Source organism: Macaca nemestrina, chromosome 1, assembly GCF_043159975.1.
Source record: "Macaca nemestrina isolate mMacNem1 chromosome 1, mMacNem.hap1, whole genome shotgun sequence".
Lineage (NCBI taxonomy): Eukaryota > Metazoa > Chordata > Mammalia > Primates > Cercopithecidae > Macaca > Macaca nemestrina.
The window spans coordinates 201,790,031-201,812,676 of NC_092125.1; the positions used below are offsets into that span (position 1 = coordinate 201,790,031).

At 51.0% G+C, this 22,646-nt stretch overlaps 1 protein-coding gene across 2 annotated transcripts; it reads right to left on the reverse strand.

The window, feature by feature from the left end:
* Nucleotides 1-1,841: 1,841 nt before the first annotated feature.
* Nucleotides 1,842-22,147, reverse strand: LOC105494627 (taxilin alpha). 2 transcript variants are annotated; one of them, XM_011763215.3, is made up of 11 exons: nucleotides 22,039-22,147; nucleotides 21,269-21,469; nucleotides 20,203-20,538; nucleotides 16,985-17,076; nucleotides 12,846-13,016; nucleotides 10,068-10,262; nucleotides 7,589-7,708; nucleotides 7,294-7,368; nucleotides 6,722-6,814; nucleotides 5,958-6,053; nucleotides 1,842-5,210 (listed from the first exon to the last, which is right to left on the reverse strand). In XM_011763215.3, exons 2-11 carry the CDS (start codon nucleotides 21,435-21,437, stop codon nucleotides 4,917-4,919), a joined length of 1,641 nt encoding a protein of 546 aa, XP_011761517.1. In that variant the 5' UTR covers nucleotides 21,438-21,469; nucleotides 22,039-22,147; the 3' UTR covers nucleotides 1,842-4,916. The 2 variants fall into 2 exon arrangements, with proteins under 2 accessions (XP_011761517.1, XP_070952963.1); XM_071096862.1 differs by having other exon boundaries at nucleotides 16,901-17,076.
* Between the last annotated feature and the right edge of the window lie 499 nt (nucleotides 22,148-22,646).

Consider the following 22,646-nt stretch of genomic DNA (forward strand, 5'->3'; position numbering starts at 1 on the left):
CCCCCTCTCCCTACAATGCCAGACAGTTTTCTCTGGTAGGTGGTGGGGGCTGTATTTTGCTGCAGATGAAGTGACAAGAGTCCTCCCCACCCTCCGGGCCCCGGAGACAGGTGAGGGGAGCACCAGGTCATAGGGAAGACCACACGATTCCCTGGCACTTGACTCCAGTCCTCAGGGAAACCTGAGCGCTTGATGGAGGCTGACCCAGTGTGGCTTCTGCTGCCTGCAGCCGGATCAATGGGGGCAGCTATTTAAAGCCCTGGCAGAGGCTCCTGGCGCAGGTCCCCAGAGCAGCATCTGATGCAACAGGAGAGAGGCTCATGTTTGGCTAGGCGGCTCAGCAGGCTCAAGTGAGCTGGCCCAGGGCAGTGCACACAGCCACCCAGCCTGCCTTCCCCATCCCTGGGCAGGAGTGGCTTCCCGGGGTTGGGTCTCTGGCTGATGTGGGGAGCCACAGGCACTGCTCCTGAGGGCACCTGCTCAGGGCTTCTTCCTGGGTACTCCCAACACTCAGACCACTCCACAAGGGGAGAGAGTAATTCTGAACTTTTTCAATAACCAGGGGGCCAGACCGGGGACAACGGAAATCCCTCTCCTTCCCCACTGGAGCTGCTAGAGTAATGGTAATGGTAATGCCGCTGGCAGAGGGAGCACCCCTCTGGTTCCCATCCTCAGCTGCTTCACTGGGGGGTCAGAAACCTCCTTATCAGAGCTGCTTTGCTTGGAATCTCCAAGAGTTGGGGCAGCACCCGCCTAACCCTCCAGAGGATCTGCGACTGGAAATAACATGGCCAGCACAGAAAACATGTATCAGGACCCAGCTAGAAGGGTCAGAGGCTCTGCTGGGACTGTCACAGCCAGTGTGAACAGATCTATTTATGGACGCCTGGAGGGAAGGGCATGTGGGTTGTCTCTGCCATTTCCTGGGCATTCAGCACGTATCATCCTTTATGCCAGACCAACCCAGGACCCAGAGAGAACAGGGTGCTGGGTGAGGCCACCAGCAGAATATCTCCCATATAGGAGTCCCAGGCTTGAGGTGGGTAAATGAGGGGTGTAAAAACTGAACAAAGAATGTGCTCTCCTTAAGGAATGCATACAATTAAGAGGCCCCTGTGCATTCCTTTGGGCAGGCCAGGGCTATAGGAGCCTACCCATAGCACAGACCCAAACAGCAGTGATGAGTGTCCACCCCTCTTAACCTGGGCCTCCACTGGCCTATGCCTGGCTCCATGCCTTTTGCTTTACTCCTGGAGCCTATCAATTTCCTACTGAAACACCTTCAGTTGCCACCCCCATCCCCCAACCTCTGGATCTAGCCCACATTCCTTAACCTGGTACCCAGACTCTGGGCCCAGCCTCACCCTTTCTCCCCGTCCCATGCACCTGCTTCCCAGCTATACCATTTCATCACTAAATGACATTCATCTCCCTGCCCTTTGGTTCAGGCCATTCCAGGTATCACCCCTTCCCCTTGCTGAAGGGGGCAGGGGCCTCCTCTCTGCTCTCAACACCATTGACCTGTCTATACCTAAAAGTACCTTTTCCCTTCACTAGCCTGTGAGCCCCCAGATCAGGGAAAACTTTCATTTGTGTGTGTGATCCTCTCTGATGCAAGAGTCCTGCCAACTTTACCCAAAGGCTCCACTCAGGCAGCTCAAGTGAATGTGCCAGTCCTGAGGCTGTGGCGACTGCTTGAAGGCACTGTGGAACATGCAAGATACCAGGGCACCACCATGGCCACTCTGCCGCAGAACCGGACAAGTCAGTGATGATGGAAGGGGCTGAATGGATCGGATCCAGAGGCATCAAAGGAACACACAGGTCAGGAGAGAAAAAAGTAAGGCAACAGACTCTTTATTTAATGTGGTTTAAAATACATCAAAATGAAGTCCCTGGCTGTTGTGAATACCAAAAGGAGACAAAAAAGCTGCCAGTGCAGCTTCAAACAAGTCTGAGTGGCCGGGCTGGGCCATAAGGTAAGCAGTTACAGGGACAGAAGGCAGCCCCCTTCCCCCAAGAAGGGTAAGAGGAGCAGGTGCCTGGCTGTCCCTGGGGTGACCACCTCTGTGCTCTGCAAGATGGAAGGGCTGGGGCAGCAGCTGGAGAATCAGCTCAGCAGGCCTTGGCCCTCCCCCGTGGACACCAGGCAGCTCCACTGGCCTCCGGGTCAGCCCTCAGGGCCGCCATGATGGGGTGGAGGAGGGTTAAATAACCATCTTTACAGAAATAACATTCTCCTACAGAAAGTGCCTGACCTCAGCCCATGGTCCAAAAACCTCATGGAAAACAAACAACAAATTAAAAAAAAAAGTGCTGCTGACACCTCTCAGAATCTGGTGGACATGAAGCTCTCAGCTGGACAAGGCCCTGAAAACAACTTACTGTTAGCAGAGCCATTGGCTCTGAGCTTCACCTGCTGTGGTCCCCTGGAGGAAAAGCTAGCAATCTAAGAAACCAACACAGCTCTTGGTCCTAAAACTGAGGTCACAAGTGTGGGACCCACCCGGCTGAGGAAGGCACTGGCCTTCACTCATGGATAGGCACCTCCCCTGCATCTGGCCCAGCACCTGGGCTACTTTGGAAAGCAGAAGCAGAGCAGCTGTAGTGATTGGTTATGATTTGGTCAATGGAAAGGAAGAAAAAGGTAGGGACCCACATCTGCAGACTGGCCTGAAGGTGTAGACATGGATGGAGCTGTGAGCAAAGGCTGCACCTTGCCTGGGGCCCACATTCCTGACCTGGGAAACCCAGCTGGGGCCACTGTTCATTGTGGCCTCCCACACCACCACACTGGGATCCAGCAGCTCCAGTCCCTCCACGGGCTTTAAGAGGTAGCTGAAGTGAGTCAGGCAATTATGTGGGCCACTGTAGGCCTTTCCCCTCTCTTCAAGGGGGAAGGTACATACCTCTGCCTCTTCCCTGCACCTCTCTTGCCTAGCAAACACTCTGTGGGGTTGGCTGCTCTTGTACCAGCTTAGCCTGGCACAGGGGCTGGGGTAGGGAAAAGGCCCTACTGGAGCAGGAAGAGGCAAGGACTACTCCAGATACAGGGATTCAAAGGGGAAGAAAAAGATCATGGGAAACACTTCACAGGACAGCAGTATCTCAGCCAGTGACGGCAAAGATCTCAACACTCACACAGCTGCTTGAGGGCACCTAGATGTGAAGGATATACCAGAGAATAGCAGGCAACTCTGATGCAGATCAGTGGTACCTGCCCTGGGGCAAGAGAAAGAGAAATGGTGTGCCATTCATTTACCATCTCTGGTATCAGTCACACATGATTCAGTACTTAACATTCTTTGTGAACCAACTTATCTGAGAGATTTAAGGTAAGGGCTAAAAGAGTGGGCTAAGTATGGAAGATGAAGGGACCTGCAGGACAATGAACTAGCTTCAAAGAAAAACAGCAAGAAGCAAAGCCCTAACCATCCTATCCATCTTGGTCTGAGTCATTCTACTGTCCCAGAAAACTGCTTTGCACAAACACTGGCTAATACCCTGGCGAGTTTGCAACAGCAGAACATTCAGCATATAGAATGGCTGTACACAGTACATAGCAGTTATGTACTGGGGTAGGGGGAGAACAGGACACAGAAACAACTGTCTGCAGCCATTTTATGGATTTCTAGGGCCCAGTCAATAGTTCAACTTCATTTCTTACCTGTTAGACAACAGCTATGGGCTCCCACACAGGAAGAAGTGGAATCCCCAAGGACAGGCAGGGAGGTGCCAGGAAATGGAATCAGGACAAATCTTGAGGATTGCACATGTGGGGGTGGGGGCAGGAAGCAGAAAAATCCATGAAGCCAAGGAGGCAGCTGGACCTGGGGCCCAGCAACTGCTGCATGGAGATAGTGCTGATGGGAACTGGTGGTGGCCTCTCAGGACTAAAACCCACAGGTAAGCTTGTGGCAAAGCCATCAGAAGCCCTTTCCTTTCTTTTACAACAAACAACCTGATCTCACCAAACAGGAAACCTCAGCACCAAGATGGCAAAGGAGCCAAGCAGGGTGGTGAAGGAGGTGGGACACTGGAGGCCAGGTACCCAGGCACCACTGCTACAGCACCCCTCTTCCTTGGAAGATCCTCAATACAAACACTGTCATGTGCAAAAAAAGAAAAAAAAAGAAAAAGAAAAAGAAAAAGAAAAAAAGACCTTCAGAAATAATCCTTTGGGTGATCTCGTCAATCATTTGTGCAGGCTAGAGAGGCACCTGTGAATGATAAGGCTACTGAGAAGCATCATTGGCCTGGTCCTGGCACTACCAAAGGGCAGGGGAAGTGATGCCCAAGGGGCTCCTGACCAGCACATCGTCCCACACAGAAACATTCTCCAGGTCCCTTATCCTAGGCAGGAAATCACCAGCTCTGAGCGCCCTGCCAGGTCTCTGCCTAGGGACACCTTTTCCAGGTCCAGAGAATCAAAGGAGCCTCCAGAGCAGCTCGGAGGGCCTGAGCTGCCCAAGCAAGCCCTACTCACAAGAGAAATGCAGTCAAGACCTGGGTGTATCACTTGTCTTGAGCTCTGAAGGGCAAGGAGGGGTCTGAGCCTCAAGTCAGGCAGAGAAATGCTCAAGTCACTTGTCCTGCCAACTCACTGTGATGGCAGCTACAGATGACAGCCCCTCTCAAGACTCTTCAGCTGACAGAGGAGCCACTGACTTCATCTGTACACACCCCTATCCCCAATGCAAGCCCACTGTACACTTATAGGTATAAATGCATTAGGCCTTGCAATATGCCATATGTACGTAAAACTGACCCACAAAATCCAAAATTGCAAGTGTCAGATGCCAGCCAGGTCAGAACATCCTGGCTTCAGCAATGGGCTGCTCAGCATGGGAGCTTTTTATGGGCCAGGCCTGGCTGGGCTGCCGCTCCCTTCCCAGCATGCCCCAGCACCAGGCTCTCTAGGCTCTGGCAGAGGTGGGCTCTTGAGGCCCAGTCTGGCCTGATGCTTCTGTGCTCGGTGCTCCTGGGTAGCAAGGCGCTTCTGTGACCCTGGGGGAGCTGGGTGCTTGAGCCCCAGGCCCCTCTGGCCTCCTTTCAGGGCCACTGTCAGTGAGGGAGCCCTGGCCACCAGCACTCAGGTCCTGTACCCTCTTGTTCAGGTCATTGCGCTCTGTCTGCAGCGCCCGGCACAGCTTCTCCAGCCGTTGGATTTTTACCTGCAGGCCCTCCAGTTCTTTATCCCGGACTGTTTTCTAGGGAGAGAAATGAGACCTTCAGTGCCATGCCCCATCAACCTCCCACTTACCATCACTACTTGGTGACAAACACTTTTAACAAGGCTGGGAGCAGACTGAGTCCGAAGCTGGCCCCCTCTAGGAAACAGTCCTGGTTGAAGCCATGACTGGACTGTCAGGTGGGGCAGTGTGGTGCAGAAAAGGGGCACGGCTTGGAGATAACATATTCCTCCATTTATCTACCACATGACCTTGGCAAAGGACTTGGCTTTTGAGCCTGTCTCATCTGTAAAACAGGACTACTAATACCATCCTCGGATCTCAAGAGAAGGTTCAATGAACCACGTACCTAAAAACATTCAGCAGCAAAAAAAAAAAAGACAAACCCAAAAACATTCAGCAAGGTCTGGCTTGTCGTTGCTGCTCCATCAGTGTTAGTTCCTTTCTTCTACATTAGAAGCCATGAAATCACAAATTACCTGGGCTGCTTTACATGTAAACCAGGCACATCACTGGCACCCCTGTTTTTTCTGCTCTTTTATTCCTTTCTTCCATTTGCTTCCTTCACTCCCACTGGAGACCTACCACTGGGCTCACCATCTCCCATGGGGAGAGAACAGCATTAACTTTGGACTTGGACAATGTGTGCAAATCTCACCTCTACCTCATGCTAGCTGTGTCACTGATGGGTAGAACACACAGGAAAGGGCCTGATATGCGCTAAGTGCACACCCCCACCCTGGCTGCAGATCACAGACAGCCCACCTCCTCAGCCATCTCAAGGAGGGCCTTGTTGCTGCTCTCCCACCGGGACCGGTACATCGTGGTTTCTTTCTCCAGCTTCTTGATCTTCTTAGTCATCTAGGTTATGTGACAGACAGAAGGAAATGGTCAGAGCCGGCCTCTCTGTGCACCTGTGTCTCCAAGGTGGGGACTGACTGATTACAAGGTGCAGTCAATGCCCTCTGTGCCACCTTACCACCAGAAGTCACAAGTGTCCACCACTAACAACAAGAAATGGTAAGGGGCCAGAATCCCAGCACTTTGGGAGGCCAGGGTGGGCGGATCACTTGAGGCCAAGAGTTCAAGACCACCCTGGCCAACATGGTGAAACCCTGTCTCTACTAAAAATACCAAAAAAAAAAAAAAAAAAAAAAAAAGGCCAGGCATGGTGGCACGTGCCTGTAATTCCAGCTACTCAGGAGGCTGAGGCAGGAGAATCACTTTAACACGGGGGACAAAGGCTGCAATGAGCTGAGATCGTGCCACTGCACTCCAGCCAGTGAAACAGGGCGAGACTCCATCTCAAAACAAACAAACAAAAAAAAGAAATGGCTGCCCCATTCCCCGGGACAACCTGGAGGGTATACACACCACTGATACTGCCTCGAGAGGGGAAAGGCTGTGAACTCTCCTAACAGCCCCACCCTTGAGACACCCCAGATGGGAGCTTCCTGAAGGCAGGCCCAACCATTTTGAATGAAGCAGCTTATGCTCCAGGAGCCATGCGTGGCCTGGACCACAGTTACCTTTTCCATCTCCTGCTTGAATGTGGTGAACACCTCGCTGCTTTTGGAAAGTGTGTTCTGGAACTCCTCAAACTTCTCTGTGTATAAGGCAAGCTGGGGGAGAAAGCAGCCCACAGATAAGATTGGGTTTCTCTGGGAGGCACTCTGGTCAACACACTCAGACCTGTCCTTGACTCTCTGACCCAGTAATTCTATTGAGATACTATTTTTCCTTAAAACAAAGCAAAGCTATATATTTGGAAGGATATAATCCAAAATGCTAAGCCTGGAAAGTAGGAGACTTAGGGTGACTTTTATTTTGCCTTTATGTTGATTTTCAAACTCTTCTGTTCCCACCTCCTCAAAAGCAATACAACATTTCTGAGCTACAAATGAAATCCTCTGAGCCCACCTAACTACCTGGTCACCACCATATAGGTACTGTGCAGGTCCGGAGAGAACAAAGGCTCAACCAAGGTCTCATAGCAGCCAGGACACAGCCAGTCCTAGAATGAGGGTCCCATTTCACTACCCCCAGGATGGGGCCCAGTGAGGGGACCTTGAAGGCACAGGGTCAGGTTATATGCTCTCACCTGTTGCTTCAGGTGGGTCTCTTGTTGCTTCATCAGCTCACACATCCTCTGGGACTCTACTGCCTCTTTCAGGAGCTATTTCCAAGACAGAACCCCAGATCCCCCAGGGGCTATGTTTGGTTTTTAGCCACAAGCACCAAACCCACCAAGGTTTCCTGCTCTCAGACTGATACTCAAGGAATCTGTGCCTGGTCTGGCCAGACAACTTCTCCCATATAACCCGGCTATGAACTGAGCCACAGCCCAACCTGCCTCCTCCCACACCCCCATCCCAACCCTGGGGCCTAAGCCTCACAAAATCCTTCTCCCGTTGGTGCCGCTCTTCTGCCTCCTTTAGCATCTCCTGGGCCTGCTGGAGCTTGGCATCCACCAGCTGCTGTTGTAGGTCCTTGTGTTTGAAGACTTTGTCGATATGCTGCAGCAAAGATGGTGGGAGCCGTCAGCTTGTCAGGAGCTCCTTTTCTCAGGGTGGCCCCACAGCCAAAGACCAGGGCACTTTGCCTAGCCCCCCATCTCAATCTGATATGCTGGACTCCCATGTGTACCACACAACATGGGCCCCAAGTCTCTGGAAGGTCATCTTTCCAAGCTCACCTCGTTTCTCTCCCAGTGAGTCAGACTTTGGTAAGTACATGGTTTATGGATGGAATCTGCTCCCAAGAAGCCAAGCAATAAACACACTCAAATCTCTGACCCCAGGATTGATCACCTATGGGGTTGGAAGCCCTCACTTCTGTGTCCCTGATTCTCTTGTAAATGGGAAGAATGGGCAAAAACAATGCTTCTAAGAACATGACAGCCTAGCTCAGTAGGCAAAGACTTGCCATATCTAGGCAAAGACTAGACATGTGCATCCCCAAGGAATGGCTGTCCTGCCTACTGGAGGAGCACTGGGGACTTATGTCAGGTGAGAGAGAAGGGATGGAGAGAAGGTGAAGGATTCAGGTGCTACTTCAAAGGTAAAATCAACTGGACTTGCTGAAATAAGGGAAAATAACTCCATTTTTTTGGATGGGGAAGGGAAGGAGCCTTGCAGGTAAGTCCAGTTTGGGTATGATGAGAGTGCTTGTGTCTATCTGGGGAGGGCTGTAAATGCAAAGCAGCAGGGCCTGGTAGTCCTGCAACTCCTTCTCCACAGGTAATACTAAATCCTTTTCTGCCTTGGTGGGGAGAGAAAACGGGGGTATTCAGATTCTTGAAGTTCGTGTCTCACTATAGTGGCCCAGGAAGCCTCTACGTCTCAGTGCTGAGGGATAAGAACCAAACCAACTCCCCTCAAACCAAACAAGCTGCTTTGTTCCCAGAGGATGAAGTCCGGCAAGGAAAGGGGTGGGTCAGGGGAGTGCCCTCTAGGTCCTGCACACACGATCATCACACTGGCCTATGAACCTAAGAGGGCAAATCTTGCCCATCTCACCACTGCCACACCCCAGGGGCTAGGAAAGGGCCTATTCCAGAGCAGGTCCTCTGCCAGCCCTGTAAGGGGGCTCCAGGTCTCCCTTCTCATGATGAGAACGCGCCCACAACAGCCAGGTGACTGGATGGAAGACCCAAAGATTCAAGTGCCTGGCGTGGCAGCCAACAGTGACAAAGGGAATGACATGCTTTTTTTTTTTGAGACAGAGTCTTGGTGTGTCACCCAGGCTAGAGTGCAGTAGCACAATCTCAGGTCATTGCAACCTCTGCCTCCTGGGTTCAAGCAATTCTCCTACCTCAGCCTCCCGAGTAGTTGGGACTACAGGCGTGCACCACCATATCTGGCTAATTTTTTTGTAGTTTTAGTAGAGACAGGGTTTCACCACGTTGCCCAGGCTGGTGTTGAACTCCTGACCTGAGGTGATCCACCCGCTCTGGCCTCCCAAAGTGTTGGGATTACAGGCATGAGCCACCACGCAGGCCTGATAATCCTGCCTTTTTTTTTTTTTTTTTTTTTGAGACGGAGTCTCGCTCTGCCACCCAGGCTGGAGTGCAGTGGCCCGATCTCAGCTCACTGCAAGCTCCGCCTCCCGGGTTTATGCCATTCTCCTGCCTCAGCCTCCTGTGTAGCTGGGACTACAGGCGCCCGCCACCTCGCCCGGCTAGTTTTTTTGTATTTTTTAGTAGAGACAGGGTTTCACCGTGTTAGCCAGGATGGTCTCGATCTCCTGACCTCGTGATCCGCCCGTCTCGGCCTCCCAAAGTGCTGGGATTACAGGCTTGAGCCACCGCGCCCGGCCAATCCTGCCTTTTAAGTGGCAGGAGCAGCAAGGAATCAGTGGACAGAGTCTCTGGAGTCCATCACTGATCACAGGCACAGCCCCTCCCCTGCAATTCCAAATTCTACAAAGCTCTGAAAATGGAAATTGTCATAAGCTGGCAGCCAAACTTGACCTGCATCATTGTAAGCCCATAATCTAGATGAGTATTTGGAAGTTCTACTGCATAAACATTAACATGTCTGGCTTCCCCAAGGCCCTGCTGAGGGTGCTATATAACACACAGTCCACATATGTGCCTCCATTCTAAAATGTGGATAGTTCTAATTCCAAAAGATACCTGGCCTAGTCGTTTGGGATAAGGCACTGTGGACGTGGGGCTGTGTGGCTGTCAGTCTCTTCTCCCCACCTGTTCTTTATCTATGAGGAATAACATTACTCTCCTCCCAAAGAGAAGGAGGAGGAGGAGGAAGAAAGGGAGAATGGGACGAAGCCTGAAAAGGTACTGTTCCAGTGCCTAGCACACACTCAAAAACCTCACAATTTCTGGGCCATGATTGCTGTTTGTGATACCCTTACCTCCTCTCGCAGCTCATACTGCTCAATCAGCTTCTTGAGCCTCTCAGCCAGCTCCATGTTCTCTTGGCGCAGCTTGGAGTTGCGCTCATTGTGCTGTTCCATCTGTAGCTGAATGTCATTCAGTGTCACCTGGAAGTGTGAGGTCACCTCCTTGCGCTTCTCCTCCTCCTCCCGGGCCCGCTGCACACCTTCTTCCTGGGCAGAGAAGTCAGCCCTAGAACCATCATCCACTGCTACCTCACAAGGGTCCCCCAGCTAGTCCACAGATGGTCTCTGCCAACAGCCCTCCCTGCTCCCAAAGTGAGGAGTAGCCAGGCTCCAGGATGTTGTACAATGCGGGTTCCAATGGACCCCCCTGTATATCAGGTGACATCAAGTGAGATTCTCCCCCTACAAAAATGCAGGTACATGGCAGGCGCGGTGGCTCACGCCTGTAATCCCAGCACTTTGGGAGGCTGAGGTGGGTGGATCACGAGGTCAGGAGTTCGAGACCAGCCTTGCCAATATTGGTGAAACTCGTCTCTACTAAAAATACAAAAATTAGCTGGGCGTGATGGCGTGCACCTGTGGTCCCAGCTGCTTGTGAGGCTGAGGTAAAGGAGTCGTTTGAACCTGGGAGGCGGAGGATGTGGTGAGCCAAGACTGCGCCACTGCACTCCCACCTGGGCGATGGGCCACAGAGCAACACTTTGTCCCCCCACCCCCCCAAAAAAAAAAGAAAAAATGCAGGCACACATGCACACATGTAAGTGCCGTTCTGAAGCAAGTCGGATCTCCTAAGGCCTATTCTTCCAGATTTCAGATTAATGTGCATTTGTCCCCTCTGTACCCCCAGAGACCAAGCTGTTAAAATTTAGTAACACCCAGGGTTTGCGAAGTTGTGTAGAATTAGGCACTCAACACTTTTGATGTGGCAGGCACACTGCCCCCTTACTGGAAGGCAATCCAGCAAAATCTATTAAAATGAAAAATCTGCATATACTGTGACCTAGCCATTTCACTTCCATGACTTATCCTACAGATAAGTTCTATATAACTGACCAGTGATAAATATAACAAGAATTTTCACTATAGTTCTATATGTAATAATGAAAAATTGTAAACAACCTCAAATGCTTTAACTAGAGCACTGATATATCCATATGATGAGAAAATAGCCCTACACATACTGATAGGGAAAAACGTTATGTAAAGTGAAAAAAGGCATACGTTACGAAATGGTACATGTATAATAATTTCATTCCAGAAACTACAGGTAAGATTTTACATATAAAAAGGAAAGTTAGAAGGCTGTATTTAAAGTTGCTGTAACCACAGACTGACCTCACCATAGAAGCAGCAGAACATGGGAAGGACCCAGGTTCCTGACTGACCAACCTCTGGGACAAGAGCTGCTTGTCAGAGCCAGGCCTCCTCCACTTACCAGGGGACTGCCATTTCATTAAGAAATACTGACGCCAGTGCATTATGGATTCTCTTAGTACTTTATCCTTCACCTTAACTAATACATGTCAAATGGTCATAAGCAGCATTCTCTAACGTAAGGTATTATTGAGAAAGTGTATTTCTTTTTTTTTTTTTTTTGAGACGGAGTCTTGCTTTTTTTGAGATGGAGTCAGGCTGGAGAGCAGTGGCACGATCTCGGCTCACTGCAAGCTCCGCCTCCCAGGTTCATGCCATTCTCCTGCCTCAGCCTCCCGAGTAGCTGGGACTACAGGCGCCCACCACCACGCCCGGCTAATTTTTTTTTTTTATTTTCGGTAGAGACGGGGTTTCACTGTGTTAGCCAGGATGGTCTCCATCTCCTGACCTCGTGATCCACCCGCCTCGGCCTCCCAAAGTGCTGGGATTATAGGTGTGAGCCACCACGCCCGGCCGAGAAAGTGTATTTCTATGCCACAAGTCTGCACTTTTTTTTTTTTTTTTTTTTTTTTGACACCAAGTCTCACTCTGTTGCCCAGGCTGTAATGCAGTGGTGCAATCTTGGCTCACTGCAACCTCAGCCTCTCGGGTGCAAGCAATTCTCGTGCCTCAGCCATCTAAGTAGCTGGGATTATAGGCATGTGCCAGCACACTTGGCTATTTATTTTTAGTAGAATGGGGTTTCTTTTTCCAGGTTGGTCCCAAACTCCTGGCCTCAAGTGATCCATCCACCTCAGCCTCCCAAAGTGTTGCGATTTTTTTTTTTTTTTTTTTTTTTTTTGAGACGGAGTCTGGCTCTGTCGCCCGGGCTGGAGTGCAGTGGCCGGATCTCAGCTCACTGCAAGCTCCGCCCCCCGGGTTTACGCCATTCTCCTGCCTCAGCCTCCCGAGTAGCTGGGACTACAGGCGCCCGCTGCCTCGCCCGGCTAGTTTTTTTGTATTTTTTTTTTTAGTAGAGACGGGGTTTCACCGTGTTCGCCAGGATGGTCTCGGTCTCCTGACCTCGTGATCCGCCCGTCTCGGCCTCCCAAAGTGCTGGGATTACAGGCTTGAGCCACCGCGCCCGGCCAAAGTGTTGCGATTATAGGCGTAAGCCACCACGCCCAGCCTTGCTTTTTTACACTGATTCCATGTGGAAATTGTAATGTTTTGGATGTTGGGTTAAATATATTACTAAAATTAATTTCACCTGTTTCTTTTTACTTTTTAGAGTGGCCAGAAGATTTTTAATCACTTATGTGGGCCACTGCACCCAGGCCTAGCCTCCATTACTTTTTAAGAGGAAAGCCCATGAAAGAAACATTAAGTGGAAGTCAAGGAAATCAGAGTCACCTGTTCCAGGGGGCCCAGGCCTACCTTGAGGGAGCGGTTGTGCCGCTGCAGCTCACGGCATAGGCTCTCAAGCTTGCTACGGGCCAGGACGGCCTTACTGTGCTCACCACGCAGATGGTCCTTCTCTTGCACCAGCTGGCTCTGCTTCTTCTGCAGGAGCTTCATCTGCTTCTGTGAGTTCCGGTGCTCCTCCAGCTGGGGACAGGGATAGGGAGGGCAGGTGAGCATCCTGTGAGGCCTTCCTGGTGGGGATCACTATTCGGGTCTAGGCTCTCCTGAGTTGCCCTGAACCGCACCGTTTCAGACCAGGAGTGCTCTCATGGGCTGATGCTGTGCTGTTGCTTACACACTCCTCCCATGAACTCACACTAACCCCGAAGCCTCCACCATAGGGACAGAGAAATGGACACTCACTAGGGCAAGCAGGGGCCACGCAGCCAGCAGATGCCAATTCCTATTCCAGCTCTGACGCTGGGCCACTAGAGCCACTTCAAGCTGTTGCATTTCCCCAACTTGCTGGACACTCATGCCCAAGGATGAGACCACCTGCTACCCTACCTTGTGCCTATTAACAGACCCCCATTGCTCCCTTACATTCCTTCAAAACGTTAGCACTGGGTTCATCAGCACTCTCCCCAGCACAATTACTTTTCTCATTTGTGGCCACTTCAGTATCAACAGATAATCCTTCTGACTCCCTGGTCTCCCAGTCCTTCAGTTCTTCCACAAACTCACTCCTTTCTCCAGCTCAGTTCCCCTCCCATGACCCTATCCAGGCCTATACAACAGAAATATAATGCAAACCACATAAATAATTAAAAATATTCTACTGGCCACACTGAAAAAGTAAAAAACAGGTGAAATTAATTTTAGCAATATATTTATTGTAACCCAATATCCAAAACATTACAATTTCAACACGGAATCAATGTAAAAAAGGGAGGCCGGGAGCGGTGGCTCACACCTGTAATCCCAGCACTTTGGGAGGCCGAGGCAGGCAGATCACTTGAGGTCAGGAGTTCAAGACCAGCCTGGCCAACACGGTGAAACCCCGTTTCTACTAAAAAAAATACAAAAAAGCAGCCAGTTTGGTGGCACATGCCTGTAATCCCAGCTACTTGGGAGGCTGTGAGGCAGGAGAATTGTTTGAACCTAGGAGCAGGACATCACACCACTGTATTCCAGCCTGGGTGACTGAGACACTATCTAACAAAAAAAGAAGTGAGATGTTTTATATTCTTTGTTTTTGCTTAAGTCTTCAAAATCTGATGTCTATCTTACATTTACAGCACGTTCAAATTCAGACTGGCCACATGTCAATTAGCTAGAGACAAATTTATCTTGGACAGCGCAGATCTAGACTTTGTCACTACCAGACAGCACACCCACTATCTCAATTTCCGGCACCCCAGGCCAGGACTACCATCACCTATCTTTTTAGCTCATTCCAATCAATATCTGTGATCCTCAGAGAATCTCTTACCCTATAAGGACCTCCAATCCATTGACTCAACCATCCTTCCACTCTCCTTTAAAATAACCACTTACCTTATTACCTGGCTTAGATTTCTTACACCCTCAACTCTCTTGGCCCTTCCCCAGTAATACTGCAACCCTAGTAAAGCACCTTCCTGCTTTACACCAGTACTGAAACAACCCTACTTGAAGAGTCTCACTTTATTTTATTTTATTTTTTTTTTTGAGATGGAGTCTCGCTCTGTTGCCCAGGCTGGAGTGCAGTGGCGCAATCTCGGCTCACTGCAAGCTCCGCCTCCCGGGTTCACGCCATTCTCCTGCCTCAGCCTCCCGAGTAGCTGGGACTACAGGCGCCCACCCCTGCGCCCGGCTAATTTTTTCTATTTTTAGTAGAGACGGGGTTTCACCATGGTCTCGATCTCCTGACCTTGTGATCCGCCCACCTCGGCCTCCCAAAGTGCTGGGATTACAGGCGTGAGCCACCACGCCCGGCCGAAGAGTCTCACTTTAAATTCACGGCCACCAATTTCAGGAAAAGCAGCAATCTCAACACAATGCACATGCTATTCACACTCCTCTCCTTCCAGACAACTATTCATCGTCCTCATCAAATCTCAAAACACAGAAGAAACCAGAGAATCAGGGGCAGAAGCTCCACATCTGCCAGTACACCTGCCCCATCCTCTCCTCCAGTCACACAGACCTAGCCATATGGTTACCACAGCCAAGCCCCCTTCTTAGGCACTGGGCCTCAGGTCCCCTCCTCTACTCACACCACCACTCCAACAACTCATTTCCTCTCTTGCATCAGCAATTTTCCCCTGGCTGGATCACTCTAAAAGGGTGCTTATCTTCCTTACACCTTTTATTTAATCCTTACAAGAATGTCATTAGGCAGGTATGACATTCCCCATTTTACAGATGAGTAAAGTTCCCTACAGGAAAATATTAATAAATGTGTGTGGAATGAATTAATTTTAACATAAATACTTAAGAGGCTGGGCGCAGTAGCTCACGCCTGTATCCCAGCACTTTGGGAGGCCGAGACGGGCAGATCACGAGGTCAAGAGATTGAGACCATCCTGGCCAACATGGTCAACCCTGTCTCTACTGAAATATACAAAATTTAGCCAGGCGTGGTGGCGTGCGCCTGTAATTCCAGCTACTCGGGAGGCTGCAGCAGGAGAACCGCTTGAACCTGGGAGGTGGAGGTTGCAGTGAGTCAAGACCATGCCACTGCACTCTAGCCTGGTGACAGAGCAAGACTCCATCTCTAAATAAATAAATAAATAGGCTGGGTGCGGTGGCTCACGCCTGTAATCCCAGCACTTTGGGAGGCCGAGGCAGGCAGATCACGAGGTCAGGAGATTGAGACCATCCTGGCTAACACGGTGAAAGCCTGTCTCTACTAAAAAAAAAAAAAAAAAAAATAGCTGGGCATGGTGGCGGGTGCTTGCAGTCCCAGTTACTCCGGAGGCTGAGGCAGGAGAATGGCGTGAACCCGGGAGGTGGAGCTTGCAGTGAGCCGAGATCGTGCCACTGCACTCCAGCCTGGGCAACAGAGTGAGACTCCGTCTCAAAATAAATACATACATACATACATACATACTTAGGCTGTGACCATCAGTAGATAACTCTGTTAGTTCAAATTCTGACAGGGGACCTGATGATGGAAGAATCTGGCTGCCCCACCCTCAACCCACTGAACAATGTTACAACAGAGTGGGAAGAGCATGCTTTGCATTTATTGCAATGGAACATGAAGTGCAGAGTACTACTTATGAAGAATTCTTGTCAAAAACTTGAAGCTGAATTGGATCAAGCTTTAGAGCTAATTTCTACTTCACTTACAGGCACTAGGAGGTAAAGAAGTAAAATGCTACCACAGAGGACAAAGCTAGAAGGGGGCATCCTACAGGACAGCCAGTCTGGTTTCTGTAAAAAGTCAATGTCATGGGGAATATGAGGAGGCAGTGACAAGAAGACTGCTCTGAAGTAAAAGGGAAAAGTATCAAGTGACTAGCATTAGTTTTATTTACTGTGATAATGGCTCTATGCATCTGTATTTGAGGAAGATGCATCAAGATCACAAGGTGTCTTGGACTCAGGCCAGGAACAAGGGCTCTACCACCTTGGAATCATTCTTCGAGAAATTTCTTTTTTTGTTTTTTTGTTTTTTGAGACGGAGTCTCGCTCTGTCGCCCAGGCTGGAGTGCAGTGGCCGGATCTCAGCTCACTGCAAGCTCCGCCTCCTGGGTTCACGCCATTCTCCTGCCTCAGCCTCCCGAGTAGCTGGGACTACAGGCGCCCGCCACCTCGCCCGGCTAGTTTTTTTTTTTTTTGTATTTTTTTTTTTTAGTAGAGACGGGGTTTCACCGTGTTAGCCAGGATGGTCTCGATCTCCTGACCTTGTGATCCGCCCGTCTCGGCCTCCCAAAGTGCTGGGATTACAGGCTTGAGCCACCGCGCCCGGCGAGAAATTTCTTTCAAGGAATATGCAGTTTCTCAAACTCTTGCTGCACAGCCCTGAAGAGGCTCGCTGAGAGTGATTCCCCATTTAACAGATATTTCAGAGAAAGCTGAACAGAAATTAAGCCACCTACCTGCCTCTGCACCCCCAACCCTATACCAGGTGGCATGCTGATTTTCCCAAGGCAGGGAAGGTGCCCGCGGAGGGGGGAACTGACCAGTTCAGCATACTTCTTGCACAGAGCGGCCAGCTTCTCCTCTGGGGTACTCAGAGTATTCAATGTCTGCATCAGCAACGTGATCTCCTTCCCTGCAAAGCACAGGAGCAAAGACATGTACTCCCTTCTCCAGGGGTCCCCTCCAGGCCTGGGCTCACACTCATCATGAGTGCTGAAGATAGCCCTCCCCATCACACTTTATATTTTGCTTGTTAATTAGCTCCTTCCTTACTATAGGGACCAACTCAATCTTGCCCTCACTGTAGCCCCAGGATTGTCCATAGTACCATCACAGAGAATATGTTCAACAAATGCTTATCAAATGAACGACTGTACCCTACTGAAATCTCCTTAGTGGACACCACTGGCAAGGTAAAAAAACTGCCTGCTCTACCAACAGACGAAAAATTTCCCACTTATGAATTCAGGGCTACTGTTTCATACAGTTTCAATGCAAGGAAGGCTCACCCTCTTGATAGAGGTAGGATCCAAAAAGGAATAGATGTCTTAGCCTCCTTGAGAAATACTAAACTCTTGTCAACAGAGTAGCCAAACAGTGAACTTTAAAATGAAGATACTTTCGGCCAGGTGCGGTGGCTCACGCCTGTAATCCCAGCATTTTGGGAGGCCGAGGTGGATCATGAGGTCAAGAGATCGAGACCATGCTAACATGATGAAACCCCGTCTCTACTAAAAATACACACAAAAAAATTAGCAAGGCGTGGTAGGGGGTGCCTGTAGTCCCAGTTACTCAGGAAACTGAGGTAGGAGAATCACTTGAACCTGGGAGGCAGAGGTTGCAGGGAGGCGGAGATCGTGTCACCGCACTCCAGCTTGGTGACAGAGCGAGACCCCCGTCTAAAAAAATAAATGAACTAAAAAAAAAAAAAAAAATGAAGATACTTTCCATATATGTGACCCTAAGATTTTTTCTTTTTTTTTTTTTGAGACGGAGTCTCACCCTGTCACCCAGGCTGGAGTGCAATGGCATGATCTCAGCTCACTGCAACCTCTGCCTCCTGAGTTCAAGTGATTCTCCTGCCTCAGCCTCCTGAGTAGCTGGGATTACAGGCACATGCCACCATGCCCAGCTAGTTTTTTTTATCTTTAGTAGAAATGGGGTTTCACCATGTTGGCCAGGCTGGTCTCGAACTCCTGACCTCATGATCTGCCCGCCTTGGCCTCCCAAAGTGCTGGGGTTACAGGTGTGAGCCACTGTGCCTAGCCGTCCCTAAGATTTTTTTTTTTTTTTGAGAGAGCCTCGCTCTGTCACCCAGGCTGGTATGCAGTGGTGCGATCTTGTGTCACTACAAACTCCACCTCCCGGGTTCACGCCATTCTCCTGCCTCAGCCTCCCGAGTAGCTGGGACTACAGGTGCCCGCCACCACGCTCGGCTACTTTTTTGTATTTTTAGTAGAGACGGGGTTTCACCGTGTAAGCCAGGATGGTCTCGAACTCCTGACCTCATGATCCACCCGCCTCAGCCTCCCAAAGTGCTGGGATTACAGGCATGAGCCACCGTGCCCGGCCATAAGATTTTTTAAAGTTCTTCTTTAAAGTAGGATGATACAAAAGGGGAGAGGGAAATAGGAATAAAACATGGACATAATGACACCCGAGTTAGATTCTAGATTCTTTTTTTTTTTTTTGAGACGGAGTTTCACTCTTGTTGCCCAGGCTGGAGTGTAGTGGCACGATCTTGGCTCACTGTAACCTCTGCCTCCGGAGTTCAAGCCATTCTCCTGCCTCAGCCTCCCGAGTAGCTGGGACTACAGGCGCCCGCCACCTCGCCTGGCTAGTTTTTTGTATTTTTTTTTAGTAGAGACGGGGTTTCACCGTGTTAGCCAGGATGGTCTCGATCTCCCGACCTCGTGATCCGCCCGTCTCGGCCTCCCAAAGTGCTGGGATTACAGGCTTGAGCCACCGCGCCCGGCCAATTTTTGTATTTTTAGTAGAGACAGGGTTTCATCATGTTGGCCAGGCTGTTCTCGATCTCCTGACCCTCAGGTGATCCATCCGCCTCGGCCTCCCCAAGTGCTGCAATTACAGGCATGAGCCACGGCGCCCGGCCTAGACTCTCAAACATACATACCCTGCTGTAAAATAACTGTCACTGCCCGTTCCCCATTGCCTGTGCCTGAGTCAGGGAGCCTTCCCTCTGCCTTCACAGAAGGGCCCAAGAGATCAGCATGGAGAGACTGTAATTCGCAGGCAGGCATGCCAAATCCAACCCACGGATGGGTTTTGTTTGGCTCTTACCATTTTAGCTGCTAACTATGAAAAAATCTGGAGTTCTCACATAACTCTACATTGCTGGCTTTTCTTAAAAAAAATAAAAATAAAAATAATTAAAAAAATAAAAGAAGGCTGGGCACGGTGGCTCACGCCTGTAATCTCAACACTTTGGGAGGCTGAGGCAGGCGGATTACGAGATCAGGAGATCGAGACCATCCTGGCTAACACAGTGAAACCCCGTCTCTACTAAAAATACAAAAAAAAATTAGCCGGGCGTGGTGGTGGGCACCTGTAGTTCCAGCTACTTGGGAGGCTGAGCCAGGAGATTGGTGTGAACCTAGGAGCAGATCTTGCAGTGAGCCGAGATCGTGCCACTGCACTTCAGCCTGGGTGACAGAGCAAGACTCTGTCTCAAAAAATAAATAAATAAATAAATAAAAATAAAAGAAGCCTGCACCCAGCCTGCAGTTTTGCCTGCTCTCAGTTGGCTAGTTGAGAGCAACTAATCAGGAAGCAGTAAAGTCTTTGGATAAAGCAGCCTCCATCTTCATGTGGCCCCATGGCCAGCCCAGCTTATGCAGACATTTGGGTTTTCAACTCCAGCCTAGTCTAATTTTCTTACTGTAAAGAGAAGTATAAACTAAGACCCAGAGAGGAGAAGGGACACACCCGAGATCACACAGCAGGTAGTACTGGCTGGCACAGGAGCCCACCCTGGCCTCCCATCTCCATTTTCTCAAAGAGAGAACAGGTCCCATTCCAACCCCCAGTTGCTCCAAAAGCCAGAAGGCCTTGTGCTGGGAACCCCTGCATCTCTCTATGCCGTGGCCCCCACATCCCTGGCTTTGATTACACTAGAGTGACTTGCTGTTCTGAGAAGTACCGTTTTCCTTTGAATCCTGGCGGAACAGACTGGTCCAGAGAACGTCAAGTCCAAACTCCCTCCCCTCACCAGCCTCACAAAGAGTCACCCTCTGCTCACCCAAACCCTTGGCTTTTTTCTTCTCCTGTGGCCTTCGGTGGTCTCGGTCTCCGACCTCATCACTCTGCCGGATCTCTTCTGTGCCTGGATCCCCCTTGGAGGGTTCCTTCTCTCCATTGACTACTGGAGTTGGTTCAGGCTCCCCATTCCTTGCCACATAGGTCCGGGACTTCTCTGCATCTTCGGGTTCAGCTGGCTCACCCTGTGCCCCATCCTCGCCAGGCCCCCCCTGGTTACTGTCCACACAGTATGTGCTCAGTATGTCTTCCAATTGGCGACTCAGCTCCTCAGAGACATCACGAAGGGCCCCAGACTGAGCCGTTTTGGCTTGAGCCCCTACAGCAGGAGAGGATGAGGGGTAGAGTGAGAAACAAGACAATTATACCACTGGTTGGGAATTTTCAGGTCCAGCCAAACTCATCAGTTTGAGTTAAATGTTGCCTAACTTTTCTTTTTTTATGGAAACTGAGAAGCAAGAATGGAGTATTATTCAGCAAATCTAGTTTCTGTCAGAATTTAGATTCGAAACATCTTTTGAATCAAGAAATTATAGTAATATAATATAGTTAAGCTTAACTTCTGTTTACTTGTAAAATGACACAACTATTTCCCACTACCACCCGAACATGTTTGTTATGATCATAAAAGTATGTAAAGCATCAGCACACAGGGATGGCATGGTGCAACTTCTAGTCCATCTCCTTCCCCCTCACAAAACCATTTTTTACCATTCAGATCATTCTAGAAATGCCTCAAACAGGAAGGGCAGTTAGCTGCTAGTGGCTGAGGTGTTTCAAACCGGACCTGGATTTCCTGACTGGGTGCCCCGTTTGGCTGCCACCTGACTTAATCCCGTTAGAGGTTCTCTCCAGAACTCTGTTCCTGTGCTTACAGGGAGCGGCTCCGCCAACTCGCCAGAATTCGGGGGTGACCGCGGCCCCAGCACTGTCCTCTCATTCTATATTCCCTCCTCCCGGACAACCTGGCTTCGGCCTCTAAGTCCAGAAGCGAGGCCGGCCCCACAGCTCCACCCCCTGCCCGCTGGCAACGCAGAGCTGGCACACACCCTCCGGCTTCCGAGGAGCCTGGCTGCTGCCGGGACCTTCTGCTTCTGCTGCAGGAGCCGCCTGGCTGGGCCGCTCCTGGGCTCCCTCGGGTCCTGCTTCCGGTTGTCCCGGGCTGCTTTTTGGGTTGGATTGTTTGGCAGCCCCGTTCTTTTTGTCTTGGTTCTTCATTGTGATGAGAGATGCTGGGTCAGGAGAAGATCCTTTAGAAACAAACACAGTTGCTATTTTCCAGACTTCGAAATTCTTCGCAGCCTGGATCAGAAAATCCCCACAGCAGGCGCACGAAGCTTCTTAAACGGACCGGCCGGCCCTGGCAGAGGGCGCCAACGGCTCTCGGGTCTTGGAGGGTCAGGGGAGCCCGGCGTGCCGGGACAGGCTTTCGGGGCGCAGCTCCCGCAGCGGGTGAGGGAAGGGGCCTCTTTTCTCCCTGGAGCCACTTCTCTACACAACCGGCCCCCTCGCGGCAGGCCGGGCCCGGGATTGGCTCAGGGCCGGAGACTGACGTGGCGGGACTCCCGGCGCCGGCGCCGCCCCCGCCCCTCAGGCCCCACGTGCGCCCCCCGCGCGCGCAGCCACCCACGCCCTGCGCGCCCTGCAGCCTCGAGGCACGCCCGCGCATGCGCACCCCCCCCCCAGGCAGGCCACCCCCCCCCCCCCCGTCCCGGCCGCCGGCCCACGCGCGGAGTTGGCGTGATTTCCCCACAGGCCGAGAACATCCCGGCCCGTACACCCTCAAATAGTCTCGCCCAACGGCTGCCACGGCACGTACCTCACCGCCGACGTCCGACGGCTTCCCCAGCTCTGGCCTCGCACCGGAAACCCCGAGTAACCGCTGCCGGCGAGCCGCCTGCTCCCGCCTCAGCCAATCAATAGCCGGCGCCGGCGCGGAGCTTGCTGGGAAGGACTAAGCGAGGGCGGCCTCGGAGGCGGGCGCGCCGGGAGGGCGGGGTAGGGAAAAGTCTACGCGTTCCTCCGTACGCAGGGGCTATTCGCAGTCCCAAAGTGCATAAGGGGCTGTAGTCCTCGGAGTCCAAAAGGAGCCCGTCATTCTGCACGAGTGCCCACGTCAACCTTGTTTCTATCTCGCAGAAGCTATGTTTCAACTCCCGAAGGCTTTGCGCCTGGCTATTGTTTCCTGCAGGCCTCCATCAAACCTTCCTCCCTGGCCGTGAACAAATGTGACTCCATCCAGGAACTCCGAGGACTCGGGAAGAGGGATAAGAGTCCTGAACTGAGACTCAGGAGACCCACACTCCAGTCCCAATTTCATCACGGATTTGCTGTGTGGCTGGACGTTCTTTTCTCTCTCTGGGCCTCGATGTCCTTCTTCCGAAGGAGGCTTTTAATAACAATAACAGTTCCTTGAACGCTTACTGT